The sequence below is a fragment of the Dasypus novemcinctus genome, chromosome 1 (assembly GCF_030445035.2).
Source record: "Dasypus novemcinctus isolate mDasNov1 chromosome 1, mDasNov1.1.hap2, whole genome shotgun sequence".
NCBI lineage: Eukaryota > Metazoa > Chordata > Mammalia > Cingulata > Dasypodidae > Dasypus > Dasypus novemcinctus.
Window position 1 is genome coordinate 103,902,960 of NC_080673.1, and position 19,683 is coordinate 103,922,642.

A 19,683-nucleotide genomic window follows, 5' to 3' on the forward strand; every position below is an offset into this window, starting at 1 on the left:
TAATTTCCTATATAGTGCCCTTAAAATTTAACATTATGCAGCACTTGCACATTCTTACATACTCTTTGTGATCATCATCCTTAATGGCTGCAAAAGCTTTTAAGCGAATGATTCATCAATTCCTTTAGTAAATATTTATCAAGTAACTCCCATATCTACAGGGTGCTGGTGATCCCCAAATTAAAAGGAGATGGACCAAACCCTTGAGGGAGTCACAGTAAAGAAAGGCAGGTAAACAAGTAATTACAGGTATTCTCAAAGCACCAAAATAGAATGTAGGAGGTGTTGAGGAAACAAAGGAGTGCCTGAAGACCTGAGCAGTCAGACAAGCCAGAGAGAGCCCCCAATGACATGTGCTAAGGCAGGAAATGTGAAGGAACATTATATATTAGTGGTTCCAAAAAGTAAGGTAAAGATACCAAGTCTTGGATCTTTCAGTTGTGTCCAATTCTTCAATACAAACAATGCTATGATGTACAACTTGAGTATATAACTTTTTCCATATTTGGGAGTATTTCTTTGACTAGATTCCCAGAAGTGGGATTGCTCTGACACTCAGCTAAGATGGAGTTGAAGAAGGACAATCACCACACCATGGAGCCTAGAGTGATTACAACTGAAAATGGGAGGATTGCATCCAGCATCCATGTGGAATTTGAGCCTCCTCTTGACATAGAGGTGCAATGGACACAACCAATCCAATGTCCACATAGAAGAGGTGGTATTGGATTGAGAAAAGTGGACATGGTGGACGATGGGTATGGGGAAAGGCAGGAAGAGATGAGAGGTGGAGGTGTCTTTGGGACATGGAGCTGCCCTGGATGGTGCTTCAGAGGCAATCACCGGACATTGTAAATCCTCACAGGGCCCACTGGATGGAATGGAGGAGAGTATGGGCAATGATGTGGACCATTGACTATGAGGTGCAGAGGTGCCCAAAGATGTACTTACCAAATCCAATGGATGTGTCATGATGATGGGAACGAGTGTTGTTGGGGGGGAGAGGGGGGGGTGGGGGAGCGGGGTTGAATGGGACCTCACATATATATTTTTGATGTAATATTATTACAAAGTCAATAAAAAAAAAAAAGGAAAAAGAAAAAAAAAAAATGTAGGAACATTCTGACCTGCTACATATAGCCAAATAGCTTTCCAAGCGGATTGTGCCATTTCATAAAGACACCAGTAATGCTTGTACAAACCTGTGCCTTTACATTGTCAGCATTAATTTGTTTTATTGTATATTTCTTTGATATCCAGTAAGGTCGGTTTTCCCCTACATATTTGTTACTATTTCAATTTTCTTTTTATGTGGATTGTTTTCTGTTATACTTAATCATCGGGAGCCTAATTTTACATTAGCTGTACAAGCTCTACTTATACTACAGATATTAAAACGTTTCCTATCATGCTTGTTGCCAATATGTGTTCTGGCTTAGGTTACCTGCCCTGCCCCCGCCCCCCCTTTTTTTGCTTTTATTTTACTTTATTACTTCATTTTATTTTACTTTTTACCTGTGATCAAAATAAGCAAGAAACCAGATGCTAATGACTATGCTTGTGAGCTGATAAACCCAAAATAAGAACAAGGCCTAGAGCAACTTTGTGCCTGGGAATTTCCTTCTGTCAGCCTTCATGTTACTCAAATGTGGCCAGTCTCGAAGCCAAACTCAGCATGTAAATGCAATGCCTTCCCCCCAGCGCGGGACATGACACCCGGGGATGAGCCTCCCTGGCAACGAGGGACCACTATCAACTACCAACTGATGATGCAACTGGAAAATGACCTTATATGGAAGGTTCAATGCGGATCAGCAGAATATCCATGTCTACATAAAATACCATGACTTTAAAATGCTGTTTGACCTAAAGTAAGGGGGAAATGGAAAGGAGAAATGAGTTTATATGGCTACGAGTTTCTAAAAAAGAGTCTGGAGGCTGGCAGAAGGTTTGCCCTCATGCACAACTGAGCAGAGTCAGAGAGACAGATAAAGCAGATACAACCCCCAGATATTGGTTCCTTTGAGGGCTAAAGAGACCCATGGGAGTTATGGTCATGGCCGATGGGGTTAACTACCAGGGCAGATGGCCCCTCTTTGGAAATGGTGTTTATGTGTGATGAATCTGGACTCAGATGGGATCTCCCTTCATAAGACTTTCATGCTAATGTGCTGGAGGTGCAGTTAATGTTGGGGTTTAAGATATATTTAGGGGATTTGAATCTCTGGACTGACAATGTGATAGCCAGATCCTGAGCCTCAACAGACTCCAGCACCTACAATCTGATTTATTGGACTTACCACACTCAGCTAAGATGGAGTTGAAGAAGGACAACCACCACACCATGGAGCCTAGAGTGATTACAACTGAAAATGGGAGGATTGCATCCAGCATCCAGGTGGAATCTGACCCTCCTCTTGACATAGAGGTGCAATGGACACAACCAATCCAATGTCCACATAGAAGAGGTGGCATTGGATTGGGAAAAGTGGACATAATGGACAAAGGGTATGGGGAAAGGCAGGAAGAGATGAGAGGTGGAGGCGTCTTCGGGACATGGAGCTGCCCTGGATGGTGCTTCAGAGGTAATCACCGGACATTGTAAATCCTCACAGGGCCCACTTGATGGAATAGAGGAGAGTATGGGCCATGATGTGAACCAATGTATATGAGGTGCAGAGGTGCCCAAAGATGTACTTACCAAATCCAATGGATGTGTCATGATGATGGGAACGAGTGTTGTTGGGGGGGGGGGAGAGGGGGGGGTGGGGGGGTGGGGTTGAATGGGACCTCACATATATATTTTTAATGTAATATTATTACAAAGTCAATAAAAAATAAAAAAATTTAAAAAAAAAAAAAAGCAAGAAAGCTTTTCCTGAAGGAGTGGCAGCAGAGAACTAACAATATCAACATGTCAAATGTCTTCTGAAAATAACTCTTAGACGTGTTTCTTTTCCAGCACTTCTTACACTGGACATTGGAGATGGAACTGGACATGTCAGTAAATGCTATTAGGCTCCCTTTTAAAAAATGTTTGATACACAAAAGTTTTAAGATATTAACTAGTCATATCGTTAAATAGAAGACATTTCCTTCTATAACTTTTACATTGAGAGGTACTTCTATCCATAGATTTAACAAATATTCTATTTTCTTACGGTTTTCTTTTTTTAAAAAAGATTAACTCATTAATCCTCCTAGAATTTAGTTTTTTTAGTATTTCTGAATTTACTTTTGATATATGAAATAAGATGCATTCAACTAGTTCCCCCCTCCCTCCGTATTATTAATGGATTAATTGAATTTTCTCTCCTCCATTTTTTTTTTTTGTTTAGGGATCAACTCATCCAACAATTGGATATACTTTCTACTCTTTTTCTGATATGTGTCAGAACAGCTTAAGACAGAACTTTGGTCTGGCTTATCCAGTATTCCTATAGCAACTATTCTACTTACAAACAGAAAATTACAATATAGCACTAATGGGCTTAGGTGAAGCTTGTGAATGCCTTCCTGTTAACAGGGAAATCCACAGCTGAAAGACCTTACCTTTGAGTTCTATCAGCTTGGTGACAGAATGGTGTGTTTTGGGTGGGTGGAGGACATTTTTAAGAGAATGGGTGATTTTTATCCAAAGTGATGCAGACACTGTTAACCAACGCCATAGCTTCTGTAGTGTTGACTGGGTAGGATCTCCCGGCCCCTTCACCTTTGTGGATTCTCTGGCTCATACCTGCGACCTCAATATGTCCTCAACCTTGCTGAAGGCTAGAGCTATCTCAAAGTGTTTGTTTATGTATTTTGCAGGAAAAAGTAGCTTTTCTCCTCCAAAGCTGGAGACAGCAGGTTGTCAAATGGCTAGCCAATTTCTGAGAAAGGCGAGAATTGGTTAATCAGGCAAACCCTACGTTTGTGGTTCTCAAAATTCAATGTACTTTTAAGTATCACCTCCCAAGCTTACAAACCCAATTCAGATGCCCTAGAAGGCCGTCCTGGAACTCCTTTTGGATTCCTTCTCAGAGTTAGGAACCGGTCGTTTCTTCAGCACTAACCGGTCTCGGAAGACCTGTGCTGGCCCTGGTTTATGTTGCTGCAAACAGGCTCGATGAGGTGGAGGATCGGGTGCCGGGTCAGGACTCCTCTGAACCATCTATCCTCCCTTGTCCCCATTTCTAGAATGAAACTTGTTTCCCCCAGTGGGAAGGCTCTATGGAAGTTACACGGGAATTCGACAGACGTTCCTTTGCAAGCACTCCAACCCCATTACCCCTCGCTCTTTCCTCCCCCTTCCCCACCCCCTGGCAAAGTACACAACACTCTCCTCTCTCCCCGACAGCACGGCGTCTTCCCTGGAAACAAAACCCGATGACGGAAGAGGGGACTTGAGTGTGTCTACATCCGGAAGGGGACTCGCCCGGGGCCGGAGGGCTCAAAGGGCGCGCACTCACCTCCCGACCCCGAGCGACCCTCTCCTACGCGCCCCTTCAGAAGCTGCCTGCTGCTGGAGGCGGCGCGGAGGGACTCACTGCTCCTCAATCCTGGCCACCTCGTCAGGCTGCTCCCGATCGCGTGCTCCCTGGACGTCCTTACGCCTCCCTCCGTCGGCGGTCCTCCTCGGCTAACCCGATGCACCGCGACGGGGTCCGCGGCGCTCGGGACCAGCTTCAGAAGCGGAGGAGAAAAAGGGGGCAGGGAGAGCAGCGGAGCCGTGAGGAAGGAGACAGCCGCGAGGAAGGAGACAGCCGCGACTGCGCGGTGCCAAAGCCGCCGGGACGCTCCGGCGCTCGTGCGCGCGCGCGCGCGCCTGGCGGAGGCTCGAGCTGCGGGCGGAGAGCGGCGGGAGGAGCTGCGGAAGGAGGCGGGGCGGGCGGAGCGAGCGGCGGGCGGAGCGAGCGGTGGGAGGGCGCGCCGGCGAGCAGCGTCTCCGCCAGCATCTGTCGCGGCCGCGTTTTCCCGAAGCCCAGGGACCGACCAACGGACCGCCTGGTGGACGGACGAGGGCACTCGCTTTGTGCTGGGGTCCAGCTTCAGTGAAGCTCCGGGTTTGCAGCGCGTGGCTTCCCCGCCGGTTCGCGGCGACCCGGCTCCAGCGGCTCGGCACGCGCGGGGCTGGAGGTGCGGGAGCACTCTCGGCCGGTGGGTCCCCCGCACCGCTGAGCCCCGGCCGCCCGCGCTGCGGCCCCGCGCGGCTCCGCGATCCCCCGCTCCCCGCCGGGCCGCTCCGAGCAACGGTGGTCCGGGGCACCAAACTCGGGCTGCCGGGGCAAGTGTCTTCATGAACCCAGAGGATGTCCGGGAAGCACTACAAGGGTCCTGAAGTCAGTTGTTGCATCAAATATTTCATATTTGGCTTCAATGTCATATTTTGGGTAAGTTGGAGCGCTTCTGGGATTACAACTATTGTTGCTGATCGATCGCGACGATTTCCCCACGTTGCTTGCTGCCTATACTTTTCGCAGCCCCTGAGGCGCTTGTCAGAACCGGGAGGACGCATTTGCCTTCCGCTTTTCTAGCTAGCGTGTTGGAGAGATAAACATTTAATCCTTTCTAGGAATGGGAAGAGGTAAAAAAGAAAAACCGAGCCGGAAAGGTGGCACCCAGGCCTTGGGGTGTCTTTTTAAGGAGCTAATAGCAGGGATCCAGATGAAAGAAAGGGTTCGGCAGTTTGAGAAATGAGCAACCACAAGCATTAGGTTTGGTCCCGGTGGGATATGATGTTGGGCAGAGCCTGGTGTCATAATAGGGAAGGCTAATCGGGCAGAGCCGACCCTGAGGTCCACCTTATAACAAGGATCTGATTGGACGAGATTTGGCTCCGTGTTGCCGCGGCTGGTCTGTGCCATGCACAGCGTGTATCGTCTTGCACCATCTCGGGCTTTGTGTAGGATGCAGATGCGGTGGTATATGGTTCTGTAATGTACACGTAAATAATGCTGCCTGCACTCTCTTCCCTTTCAGCTTGAAAGCGTTCTTTTTGCATAATGAATTGGCCAGTGGGAGTGTGGTGTGGATGAATTTATTTATATATCACTGTCAGGATAAGAAGTCTCCATCAACATACATTTCAGCATGTTCATGCCTCACGTCCTTTAAGGAGTGACATAGAGCAGGTCGTTTTGGGGGAAAGCTTGGAGAAATGCAAAGGAGAAGGTGTGCAAGACATTTTTATTGGCAAACCGAGAGAGCAGATACTTGAACACAAGATTTAAACCATGCTCTGCTGATATTACGTTGAGCTGGGCACCTATTATAATTAGGTTGGGACGCTGACTCTTTTGTTTTGATTCTTTTCCTTGATCTTGCAAACATGTTCACCAACCAGACAAAGAGTTCATCAGGACAAGGGGGAAACATGAGCTCAAAGATCATGTTATTTTTCCTCCCCATCCCATCCCATCCCATCCCATCCTCTTCCTCACTGGGCACTCCAACCACCTCTCCCTCCCCAAAGTAAAGATGGTGGCAGTCTGGGGGGTTTTCCAACTTGCAATTCAGTGTAGGTTCAATGTAAGGTAAACAGTGATCCAACTGGGGATCAGTAATAATCCAGGGCAGTCCAAACACAGGGTGTATTTATTTTGAATCTCCTTTAATTTTGGCCATTTGCCATAAACGTATACATCTGTGAGAATAGTTGTCAATACAGTTTTTTTTGTGTTCTTTCTTCCACTGCACCTTAACCGGACTATTTTATTTTGTTTTCTGTTTTCTGTATGTGTCTTGCATGAGTCATTCATAATTTGCAAAAGGACTTGGAAGGGATTAGAGACCACTTTCTGTGATATGTCATCTGTCCCCAGGATTGATAAAGGTATTGTGGGGGACATGAATAAATATCACAACCAGCCAGTCACAGGCATATATATATATATTTTTTTGTTTTGTTTTTTTGCCTGTGATTGTACATAATTTCTGTCACTAATCACCTCCTCCAAACACTACTATCCATTTGGGAGAAAGTAATTATTTTATTTTTTTTTCCCCTTTGGAAATGTCTGAAAGTGGTCACATTTCTCAGTGAGGCATTTTGATTTTATTGGAACTTGAAACTTTGTGACTTTGAAAAGCACGAAATACAGAATTTGGACTGGCCCTTGTTGGGGTAGTCTAGGCCTCTTGATTCTACTTGAACACTTTCAAAAGTTGCTCAGTTTCAGCTACTAGGCAACAAGAAGCACCTTGGGCTTTCTCTGCGGTTTCATGACAGGGACTGGAACGGAAATAAAGGTATTTGATCTGTTTCTCTGACAGTTTGGTATAATTTTAGAAAGTGTACAGAGGCAAGTTTAGCCATTTTGGTGAATTAGGTTGCAATAAAACCCCTGAAATTTGGGGAGAGCTTAAAAGAATTGAGGCATATTTGCATAGAGTTCTAGAATAGAACCATCTATTGCCTGATTTTGAAGGTCTTATAACAAGATTCTGACTGGACATTTTATGAAAAACCTGAAAGCAGCTCTAGACTGTGAAAATAAACCAGCCATCCGGGGAAAGAATTAAGTACATACCTTTGTTATGAGGGCCGTTCTCTTAACCTGTTTTCTGCATACCCTCCTCTCTCCTTTCTATGCCCTCAGCCTTTCACTCACATACCCTCTTGCTCCTTTCTTTGCCTGCTTCATGCTCCAAAATTATCTCTTCTTTAAATCTTCCAGTTTATTAGTACCATGACCTCCAGTGATGATCAACAGGAAGGCAACCATGGTATTTGATTAAAGTAATTTGGATTACAATGTTAGTGACTGAAGAATGGGGGTCAGTAACTTGGCAGCCTGCTTCTGAGAAGTTGCAAACCTCTGCTCTCTATGGAGTCACCAGCCTGTCTGGGATGGCCAGAAACAGCAGACTCAGTGTGATTCCTATAAATAATGAAAAAGATACTCATAACAGATATCATGGTTTCCCAGTCTTTCATTTCACACAGTGAAACCCTAGAATAACTTTGAAATAATTTGAAGATACTTGGAGGTATATTTCTGATAAAATAAAATCAGGTGTGTGGTAGCCTAAGCAGAGAGTTTGGGTCTCCTTGACTTCTTACAAGTCGGCTAACTGCCCTGGGCCTCAGTTTTTCAGCTCTTAAAAAGGAGTTGGATGAGTTGTGAGATTCTTTCTAGTTCTGATGTAGAATGAATCTCTTGAGTTCCAGTATGCTGGGGAAAAAGCATACAAGAGATAGGTACTAATATATAACGGAAATAGCATAAATTGGGACACATGTTAACTTTTAGATTTTTTTCTCTCACTAAAACTTGTTTGAAGATCAATTTTATTGTTTTCATTTCTTCCTCAAAGATCCTTTCATTTAAAGAAATATCTTCCACTAATTTTTTTCTTGTTCAGTTATTGATATACAATGCATGTTTCCCTATCCCCACCGTGAATCTCAAATGAAATCCTGTGAGTCATTAAATATATTTTTATTAGAGTTATAGTTTCATGTGTGAAAACTGAATCCTTTTATATAACAGTTGTAGTAGTATTCTGAGTAACAAAGTCAACAACTTGTCCAGATTCCTTTCTCATTAGTTATCAGAGGGTGGTGGTGAAAATCTTGTTTTCCGGATTTTATACTGGAAGAACACAAGACAGAAGGGAGTTGATATTATTGAGGGTGACACCATACTTGAACATTCCTTAGATAATTCTGAGGCTGCTATGGGGGTGGGGGTTGGGGGAGGAAAGGGGTAGCTAATTTTAAAGTCTTTTGAGAACTGAAACCCCACATCCAGTCACCCACCATTAATAGCTGTTTTGTTCCAGACCCTTTTGGATTCAGGTGCTGATTCTTAACTGCTTTGTATTCCTAGGCAAATTAATTCATCTGAGTGTTCTGGTTATCTATAGCTACCTTACAAAAAATCCCAAACTTGGTGGTTTAAAACAAAACTTTATTATTATAGCTCATGGTTCTATGATTTGACCAGGTGCAACTGGGCAGTTCTCCCTGGGATCTCTCATGTAGTTTTACAGTCAAATGTGGCTGGGGCTCGAGTTTTGTGAAGGCTCAAGGGAGCCAGGTGTCTAAGATGGCTCACTCCTGTCACAGGCAGTTGATGGTCATTGAGAGCTCAGCCAGGGCTGTTGACTGGAGCACCTACATGAGCCTTTCTCCTGAATCATTTGAGAACCATTTGGACGGGGAAGGATTCAACCAGTTAAGAACCACACTACAGAACTGGCACAGTTAAATATCCATTGGTTAAAGCACTCAGAGAGCCAGCTCAGTTTCAAGGGAGTGAAGTTTAGACTTCATCTCTTGACAGGGGAATGCCAAGGTCACATTGAAGAAAGTCTTGTGGGTTGTGGCTTTCTTTAGGGAATACAGTCTACAGCTCTGAGCCTTACTTTGTTGTTTGTGACAGAAAGATAACATTATCTAATGGAATTGTAGTTTCAAGGATTGAATGAGATAATATATTACCCAATACAATGCCTGAATGTTTAACAAATGGTGAAGGTCATTATTGTTATTGTCTCCAAATTTGGTACTAGGTTTATCCTGGGCTACAGAAACTCTAGAAAACCTTAGTTTGATACCTGGGCATCATTTGTACCGGGTAATAATATCCTGATGATCTGCCGTGGAGATGGGGCAAGTGGATTCAGTAGATTTTATTGCCATTTTTTAAGAAAATGAAATTATGAGATCACTTGAAGCCTTGAATGATTTAGGAGAACCAAGTCATTTTTCTTTTCTGTTTGCAGTATAAGGAGTAGAACAGCTTTGGGTACTTGAGGCAAAATTTCTCTTTTGATGTACTTTCAAATATTACATTGTGTCTTTAAGCGGAGGTTTATCTGGGGTTGATAGCAGAATGTTGCGTCTAATTTGTTTCCACAGGGCTTAAATTTAGAGAGGAGGGAGATTTAGGGAAACTTGGGGGGAAGGGAGGAGAGATAACAAGTAGAAAGCCTTACCTTATGATTCACTATAAATATCCAAGATGTTCTGGAATGATGATACATCAGCATTTTATATGTCATAATTTTTGTTTTAATTTGCTAGACATCTGTTAGTTTCGATGGCAACCATATGGGAGTCTAAATTGCCTTTTGAATTACAGGGAGATGGTAGGAAGAAAGCTAAATATGGTTATGAAAGTGTCATATGGGAAAAGTGTAAGAAAGGTATACAGACCTCAGCGGGGAAAGTAATTGAATACTGACTTGCTTGCTCAGGCTGCTCACTCTGTGGGTCAGCGAGACCGCACTGAAGCATTCTCACTTGATGATATGCTCTGAAGATTGAAAGGAAGCCAGGAGGAAAAGTTGGGAAACCAAATTATGTTCCACCCACCATAAAATTACCAAGGTGTACTCATTTAGATCGATCCCTCTGTCTTAATATGCCCACAGTAATAGTCCCCACCAAATGGTGAAAGAAGGCAACTTGCATTTTTAACAGTGCTTTACAGTTATGTCTTTCTTCTAAGCATCTCAAAGCATTTTATAAGCATATTATGGTATCTTTGTGGCAGATGAAGAAATTGAAGTACAGAGATATGGAGTGACTTTTGAGGTGTTGAAGAATATGTCAGTGTTCACTTTTGGATTGTTAAGTTCCTTCCAGGAACTACCACCCCTAGCTTCTTGGTTTGAAACTTATTTTAGAAGATGCTTGTTATTCTAAAAGCATCAAGTAAGTCATTTACATCTGTTCATAATTGAAAAGTGATAAAGTTTTTGTCTATGCCTCAATTAACACCACCCACAAGCACAAAGAACTTGGGTTGAAAATATTGTAGTTTTTATGCTGCCTATTGAAAATTCCTAACTGAAAATTGGGGTATTAAAAACAGTGCTCTTGAATCACAAGCTTCTTTCTACATGTAACACTGATAAATTATCTTCAGATTTCTGACTTCAGACTTACGTCCAAATCATCATATTTCAGTGGACTGTAAGGGCCTCAACTGTGGGAATCGTTTCCATTTTCATAAACCTGGTGTTTAGTACATTGTCTGAAACACAGTAGGTGTTTAATAAATGTTTGTTGACTGAACAAGTTATGAAATCATTGGAATATACATAGGAGTCATCTCTGCTAACCTCCTAATCAGGGAAACATTTTCCCTGATAATATCCTGCCAGCCCCCCTAAGAATGGATCTGTTTTTGGTCCGCTCTCATTATTAGAGTTTTGTCTATACTTAAACTAGATGTACACTATCTCCCTGTAACCGCCATCATCCGAATGTACTGTGTTTTATTTTTTATTTTTATTTTGAACACTCTCAAGCTTACAGAAAAACTGCAAGTAGGTCAAAGAACTCATTTTCTTCCTGAGCCATTTGAGAACATGTTGCCAGCATGATGCCTATCACCCAAACGCTTCAGTGTTTATTTCCTGCAAACTAGGTTAGTCTTCCAGATAACCATAGCACAACCATCAATGTTAGGAAATTAGCACTGATCCAGTAGTCCATCTAATCTTCAGATCTCATTCAAGTTTTCCATTTGTTCTAATAATATCTTTTAAAGCAAAAGATTCAGAACCATACAGTGTTTTTAGTTAGGCCATGTTAGTCTTTTTCCTTTCTTCACTGTCATGATCTTGAGACTTGTAAAGGTTGTAAACCAGTTAGTTATTTTGTAGACTGCCCCTAAGTTTGGGGTTGTGTGACATTTCCTAATGGGTAGATTTGGGTGGTTCATCTTTGGCAGGAATATTACAGAAATAGGGCTGTGTTCTTCTCTTTGCACATCGTCAGGTGGCACTGATTTCTGTTCTTCCCATTTCTGATAATGTTCACTTGATTATTGAGGTATTGTTTGCCAGGCTTTTCTATCAGAAAGTTACTCTTTTCTTTTTGGTAATTTAGACATATTTTGAGGCAAGTTACTTTGAAAATATATTAAATAGCCCATTCCTCATCAACTATTCAATCTATTAATTAATTTATATTAGTAAGGACTTATGGTTTCCTATTTTATTGTGTGTTTTAATCTGTTGCTCTCATTCTTTTTTTTTAGGTACTGGGTATTGAACCTGGGACCTAATATGTGGGAAGCTGGCGCACAACCATTGACCCACATCTACTTCCCTGAGTTGGTTTTTTTCATTTGTTTGGCTTGTTGTTTGTTTTTGTCTTTTCAGGAGGTACTGGGAACCAAACCTGGTATTGGGAGGCAGGCACTCAACCACTTGGGCCACATCTCCTCCTTCATTTTTCATTTTGATGCTCAAATTGGTCCTAGATTTTACCAGTGCCAGTCCCCTCATGCTGGCTCCTGTGTCCTTTTTTTTAAGGATTTATTTTATTTATTTATCCCACTACCTGTTGTTCGGACATGCTGCTCTCTATGTCTGTTCATTGTGTGCTCTCTGTCTGCTCTTCTTTTTTTCTTTTTTTTTTTTTGGAGTCACTGGGAACTGGGTTCAGACTTCCCATGTGGGAGGGAGGCACCCAATTGCTTGATTCACATCCGCTCCCTGCTTCTTGTGTCTCTCATTTTGTTTCCTTGTTGTGTCATCCTTTTGTGTCAGCTCATGTGTCAGCTCGCTGTCTTGCTTGCCTTCCTTAGGAGGCATCAGGAACCGAATCCAGGACCTCCCTTGTGGTAGGCAGGCACCCAACTGCTTGAGCCACATCCACTTCCCTCCTGTGTCCTTTTGACTCTCACTCTTTGAGGATCTCTTGCTTTCTGGCAGAATCAGGTGCTCCAAGCTCTTCCTGTAGTTTACCTACATCATCTCTTGTGTCAGCCATTTCTTTAAAAAGTCCTGGTTTCTTTGAGTTGAGAATGGTACCAAATAAGCCAAAATGTGGGTCCTAGGTGTGCTCATTGCTAGTGGGTCCTCTCAGTGGACAAAACTATGGAGACTGTGTATGCACACACACACACACAAACATATTTTCATCTGTATTTGTTTTTATATTTTGAAAACAATGAGTTCCTGCCTAACACCATGGGGTTTATTCTACTTTTCTCCCTTCCTGACTAGAACTGCCTTCTTTGACAATGAAAGACCTGGCTTGCATCGTTCTTAACAGGTTTGCTTTTTTGATGAATCTCTGTGCGTGATCAGTCTCCCACTGCTGCAACCGCCCCCTCACGTGGTTGTCCTCTTTATCTGTTGGTGCTCTAACATCCTGTGCCACCCTTCACCCCATGTTGATACCGTTCTCACCCCATCAGACTCAGTTACCCTGCTCTGGACTTCTGCAGCACCCCTCCCCATGCCTACCCCTGGCCAAATGCCTACTTTGCTTGGCCCTACGTAATAGCTTTAGGAGTGAAATTTTCAGGAAGGAGATGGGGAAGGACCTAGCTACTCTTGAGTCATACAAAGTAAGACTCCTCACCCTCCCTGTAGTACTTCATTATTTAAAAATAGTCATGTAATTTGTGAAGCTTCTGTTTTCCACCTTTAAAAGCTCCTAGTTCCTCCACATGTTCTTCATATACTGTTTCCAGGTTTTTCTCCGCCCTGGTCATGGTGTGCCGCCTGTGGTCCCATTTGGACACACCTCGGTGAACAGAGCAACCCGAATGGAACACACTTTTCACTCGCTGTTCCAACCCTTTCGAGAGCTGTTACTCTTGACCTCTTCCTTAAATCCCTAGGCTGGACCTGGATTTACCTTGGCATAAGTTACTCTCACAGATTATTTCCTCAGTTGCTCATCTGAAAAATGCTGAAAATAATTCTAATCGCTCAAGGAGGAGTTGTTTGGTATCCAATGGGATTATGCACAGGAAAGTGCTTTATAAAAGGTAAATCTCTCGGTACAAATATCAGTTATTAACACAGAACAAACTGCATATGCTTTTCCCAACCATTCAGGAAGCATTGTTGGCTGAGGTTGAATTTCTGGTGAAGTAAAACCTTCCCATACTTTTTCAGGTAGTTTTCTGTTAAACCAACCCCCTGGGCTAAGTGCTAAACTAAACCCTAACCCTCCAGTTAATTATTCGAATTTAGATTTAGTGCTGTGTGTTTTTCATATTTAAATCTCTTACTCTGACCCAGTGGTTTTCAGGCTGTGCTCCCTGCAGCCCCCAGGTTCCTGAGATGCGCTGTGGATGTTGGTGGCTGAGCAGGAGCACTGCTGACCTATCTTTCCTCCAGGGAAGTTTAGCCATTCGGTTGGATATTTTGGGGGCATCATGAAGGATTTTCCTTGAAAAAAGGTGTCTTCTTTGCCCCTTTATAGATGTAGCAGCCTGATTAGTAAGTTGTTAGTCAGAATATTTCAGACTGCCCCCCCACCACCCCCGAATCTGATTCACTAGGTTTGGGATGGGGCCCTGGAATTAATGTTTTGTTTGTTTGCTTTTCAAAAGCCCTGTGGGTGATTCTGATGCACAGCTGAGGTTGACAAAGCTCTGGCTTACTTTTTATTGGCAAGAGGTGGCTTCTCCTTCCCATTGCTCTCTGGAGGGGATGCTTGGGGGAGCTGGTAGTGAGTGGTGTGGAGTGATGGCAAAGGGTGACTGATTTCACCAGCACACGAAGCTAGTGGTTTTGACTGATGAGGGGAAAAAAAAGTGACCTGTGAAACCTCATGAAATTTTTCATTAATCCCTAAAGTGGCAGTTTATTTTGAAAGGAAGCCCTAAAAATAAAATGAGAAAAATCTTAAAAAGAACCTCTTGTGCTGCAATTAGTATACTAGAAACTAATGTTGTATAGGGATAGAAACAAGTTAGACATTCTCCATTAACAGCGCAGAAATAAGCTTTTTGTCCTTTGGCTTTGATAGTCTTGGAGTGCTGTGCGTACTTCAGTGCACTGGCTCTAACTACAGATGCTTTACTTAATTCTGGCAAGCCAATCCTCCCCTTCCTAAGTCAGACCCGCTGTCCACAGTTGCTGTTCCTTTCAGCCTCTCTTTTCCTGGGCTTCCTCCTTTGCTGCCAGCCCTAGGTTTGAGTAGGAAGGGGGAGTTGCTTTCTACATGTAGGCCTGTATGGCTTAATTTATTTAGTTATTGAGTTGACTCTGTGGAAGGGATATTTCTTTTCCCATATCAAAATTTGCAGCACTATCACGAAGACAGTCAACAGTAAAGCAAACATAGAAGACCCCAAATATGATATTGTCAACTTGCTCTAGAAAGAGAAGTTAATTTTCTTTTTATTAGAGCAGCTGTAGGTTTACAGGAAAATCATGCAAAAAAAGTAAAGGTCCCATATTATTCCCCTTCCCCAGTTTTCCCTATTATTAACATTTTGTATTAGTGTGGTACCTTTTTTAAAACTGATGAAACAATGTTATTATAATGATATTATTTACTATAGTCCATAGTTTACATTTATGATTCATTCTTTGGATTGTACAGTTCTATGGATTTTTAAAAATATTTTTACTCTGGTAACATATACAACCTAGAATTAATTATAAAACCAGTTCAAGTACTTGATTCAGTGGTGTTAAATACATTCACAGTATAGTACTACTATCACCACCAACCATTACCAAGCCTTTTCCAAAACAAAAACTCTGAACCAGTTAAGTATTAACTCTCCATTAGAAAGAAAAGTTTTAAATCCATAGTGTGAATAATGAACTTCCCCATTATTTTCTTGACTTCTTTCCCTCCCCTACCCCTATTCTCCCCCCTGCCCCCCCCCCCCCCGCCCCCCGTTTCTTTTAAACATCGGCTTTTGATTATGGCTGGATCTCTAGAGTAGAAATCTTTTGACATAAGTAAAATTTTGAATAAAAATCTAATTGCTTCCCTGAAATGTCTAATTGGAGCCAGTAGTTCTCATTGCTTGCCCAAAAAATAACCCAGAATATATACAAACCTTATGGTTAATATCATGATGTACATACAAAGGATTGTGATTCTGAAATGGATGGTACACCTTTTAGGTGATAATTATCACCAAGTTCAGTAACAAAATAGTTTTTGGAAGTGGATGGCAAAATATTTTGGCTTCCCTCATTGAAAAGGCATGGTGATGCTCTGTACCTCTTCCAGCTACTGTTTACTCTTTTAGGTAAGTATTGCAAGACTTAGGGCTCTTTTTCCTTGTTGAAATTTTTTTCTAAATCACAATTGGCATGGAGGCTAGACTTTCTAAAAATATGGAAGGAGCAGTTGTTGCTCTCATAAATATTCAACCTGGCCGTTTTAATGCTTTGTACTTAATTACGGAGTCCTAATAAAAGAGGAATATTTAACTTAAGCAATTATCAAAATACAGTGTTTTGCTTCCAACAAAAATTTGCCTCAACTGTTAGTATTTCTCCCCAAATGTTCTTAAAACTTAGTTCTGGGTAGTGGATATGGCTCAAGCAGTTGAGCTCCTGCCTCCCACAAGGCAATCATAGATTTCGTTTCTGGTGCCTCCTGAAAAAATAGAAAGAAACAACAAGCAAAACAAATGAAAAACCAACTCAGGGGCCCCGATATGGCTCAGTGGTTGAGTGTCAGCTTCCTATATATGAGGTCCCTGGGTTCAATCCCCAGAACCTAAAAACAAACAAACAAACAAGAAAACTTAGTTCTGACAGATAAATAGTTCTATTTACAGGTGATGTGTTTCATGCTGAAAGTTAGTTCTCCTGTTTTAAGGTACATTCATGTCAATAATGGCCTGGCCTATTAACTGATAACTCCACAGTTCATTGACTTCTTAGGAAAGTTCTTTATATGACATGATGTTAGAGACTGATTAAAAGTTTATCCTAACTTGGATATTGGAAGGCAGGCAGAGTAGTGTGATGTTAAGGACTTTGGGCTTGGAGTTGTATGTCTGGGTTTTAATTCAGCTTGTGACCTTCGGAAAGCTACTTACCTATCCTATAGTTAAGTCTCCTCTTCATCTGCAAAATGACATTTTTAGTAGTATTATTAATTACTCTTCCTAATAGTAGTACTAAGTGTATCATCTCAGAGTCACGGGATTAAAGGAATTGATATTTATATTAAGCTACTTGAAATAATAAATGTAAGAAATTACTTTATTTCCTCAACACCCATAATTTCTTTTGGTGGTTTTTCTTCTTTTAGAACTGTTAAAATAATCTTCCATTGTAACATATATTTTTTGTTCTCTGTACTGTTCTTCCCACATAAGTACATTCCCAAAATAACTAAAGGAAAAAAAGATGTAACACATGTTCAGAATGTTCTTTACATTGTAATGAATGGCATGTATTTCTTATTGTGGATACCACATCTATTGTTTGTTGTTAATTTTCCTGTTTTCTTTGCTCAGTCGGATCCACTCTTCATTTTCTTTGCAAAACCAAACTGCCTCTTATTAGTGTTTGGTACTGGGAAGTGGATTTTCTGATGTTTAGCTCTGGTGTTAGCCCTGACACCTGGGGAGAAATAAAAACATTCTGTCAACATCTGCTAGAATCTTGGGTATTCTGGAAATATCTAGATGGCTCTAACTATGTATTTTTAGCTTTTGTGGTATCATAAATGCTGCATATTTTGGTCATTGTTTTCCTCTGTGTATTTCAGACAAATTATTTAGGTTGTGAAGGCGAAAATTGAGTGGTGATACAGATAACTCGGGTTTTCCCTTGTGTGTCCTTGTAGTTGATGCAGAGCAGGAGTTTTGGCCTGAATCATGTGGATCACTGACTAAAAGGGCCCCCCATCTTGGGAAATGGTGACCTGCTGGCTTCTGCTCTGGGGCATAAATGGGATGCACCAAGAGCTTGTGCTGTTTTGCGCCCAAAACTGTCACCTGATGTGGAAGAAACAGGCTGCGTTACTTCCAAGCATAATCTTCCCGTGAACTGATTCAGCCTTGGGGAGGAAAAGGCAGGGGATACAATAAATAGGTGAAAGGAACCTTGTCACTCATTCCCATGAAGAAGGCCGGCTGCAAACCTCAGTGCTTGAAAGGGGAAGGGGAGGGTTGGGAGGGGCTTAGGTAGTATTTTTACTATAGCATTTGTTGGTACAAAAAGAGTGATTCATCCAGCATGACAAAATTTTATAGAAGTATGTTTTAAATAATCTTTATTTATTTATCATCACCAAAACCGCTAGTTTATATTCACTTGTTCATCTTACAATCCAGTCATTGGTGGGACTCACCCTTGGAAAAACAAGAAGCTCACCTCCTAGACCTTCTGACCTCTGCTAGCTGATTTCGGAGAGTGTCAGGAGAATGGTTACCTGGATCTCTAATGCCGCAATCTCAAAGTGTAGTCATTTGCAGAATGCCCGCATGATTCTTGACAAAATCTTGTGGCATCCCAGAGCTTTTCAAATATTAATGTGCGTAAAGGTGATGTGGGGATCTTGTTTTAAAATGCATATTCTGATTAAGAAGGTCTGAGAGGGGCCAGAGATATGGCATCTTTAACAACCTCTGTTGATGCTGTTGGTCTCGATTCCACTGAAATCTCAAGTTGAGTTGCAGGGACCTAGGCAGGTTCAAATTTATTATTTAAGTTGTCTCAGTTTTTAAACCTTAAATGCATTTATTTAAAAGGGAAAAAAACCATTCAAATTAATCCAATGAAAATAATATGGCTTATTAACTTCCAGGTAGCTCTTGGTGCCTGCTGACAGGTCTGAATTGGAGGCTTATTTTCTTTTGTTATGGTGGAGGTTAACAGGTGTGCAAAGTGTTTGGCATCCTGGTATCAAATGGAGACTTTCTCCTTACCGAACAACAGTATTAAAAGAGAGTTGAAAAGGAAATGACTTTCTTATTCAAGGTTACTTAATGCTGTCTTCTAGAATTGTCTCTTCTGGCACCGAGGACCACTGGGGAATCACACTTTGGGGAACATGGCTTTTAAGTAATTCACAGGAAGGCCTGCATTTATAAGCTGAAACCTATTAGAGAGATGTGTAAATCTCTAGGGTAAACGGTTGGGGGATGTGTTTTAAATATTTGCCTACTTAAGTTCTGTTTCCTATCAGGAAAAATCAGGGACCTCCCTCATTTCTAAAAAGTTGCTAATCCCAGGCCCAGTGAAAAGTTACATTTTAGATATCAAAAGGAAATGCTTTAGAAATTGTCAACTTTAAATACTTAGGAGATCACTGCCCTGGATTTCACCTCTTCCTCCTTTCCTCTTCCTTCAGGTTGCTTTTGCTTTTGCTCAGCTTTGGAATGAGTCCATTTATTTGATGCATATTTTAGAATAGGGTACTTCCTTTATACTTTTCTATTGTAAAAACAATGCAGCAACATTAATGTACTCTTTCTTTTTTAAGAGAAAGAAATTCACCACAGTCCTAACACTTCTTTCATTTGCTTCAACTATATTAAAAGTGGAGCCTCTTAGATACTCCAGAGTACAAACACAAAAAACAAAAAACAAAACAAAAACCGCAAACCAGAACATTTTAGAGTTTCATTTTAGTCACCTATAAGGATTTGAATTTAGCAAACCTCAGTTAATTAACTTTGTGAAGGAAGAGTGTGCTTTTACACTGAAGATTTTTAAACATTTCTTCTGATTTCCCCCCTCAGGGTAACATTTAGAGTGTGTGTTTCCAATGTATAGAACAAATACCTTGTGAATAAACATCAGTTTCACACAACTGGAAAAAAATAAAATCAATAAATCTCCTTTAGGCATTTGAAAAATTTTGTACTTTTAAAGGAAGGAATTACAGTGTTAAAACACTGAAAAACAAAAACAAAACTCAAAAAATCAGACTCTTGGCTTTAAATGTTGTTTAGCAGAAAAATTCAGTTGGGAACTTTCTGAGCACCTGTTTTATTGTTGATGCTCTGCTTG

General features: G+C 41.6%; 1 protein-coding gene across 1 annotated transcript in view; it reads left to right on the top strand.

The window, feature by feature from the left end:
* The first annotated feature begins 4,877 nt into the window (after nucleotides 1-4,877).
* The window catches only part of TSPAN5 (tetraspanin 5), a 199,827-nt gene continuing 185,021 nt past the window's right edge, over nucleotides 4,878-19,683 (top strand). Inside the window, exon 1 of the mRNA XM_004453706.3 lies at nucleotides 4,878-5,372. Within this exon, the coding sequence (XP_004453763.1) occupies nucleotides 5,292-5,372 (81 nt within the window). The 5' untranslated portion in view covers nucleotides 4,878-5,291. The remainder of the gene's footprint in view (nucleotides 5,373-19,683) is intronic.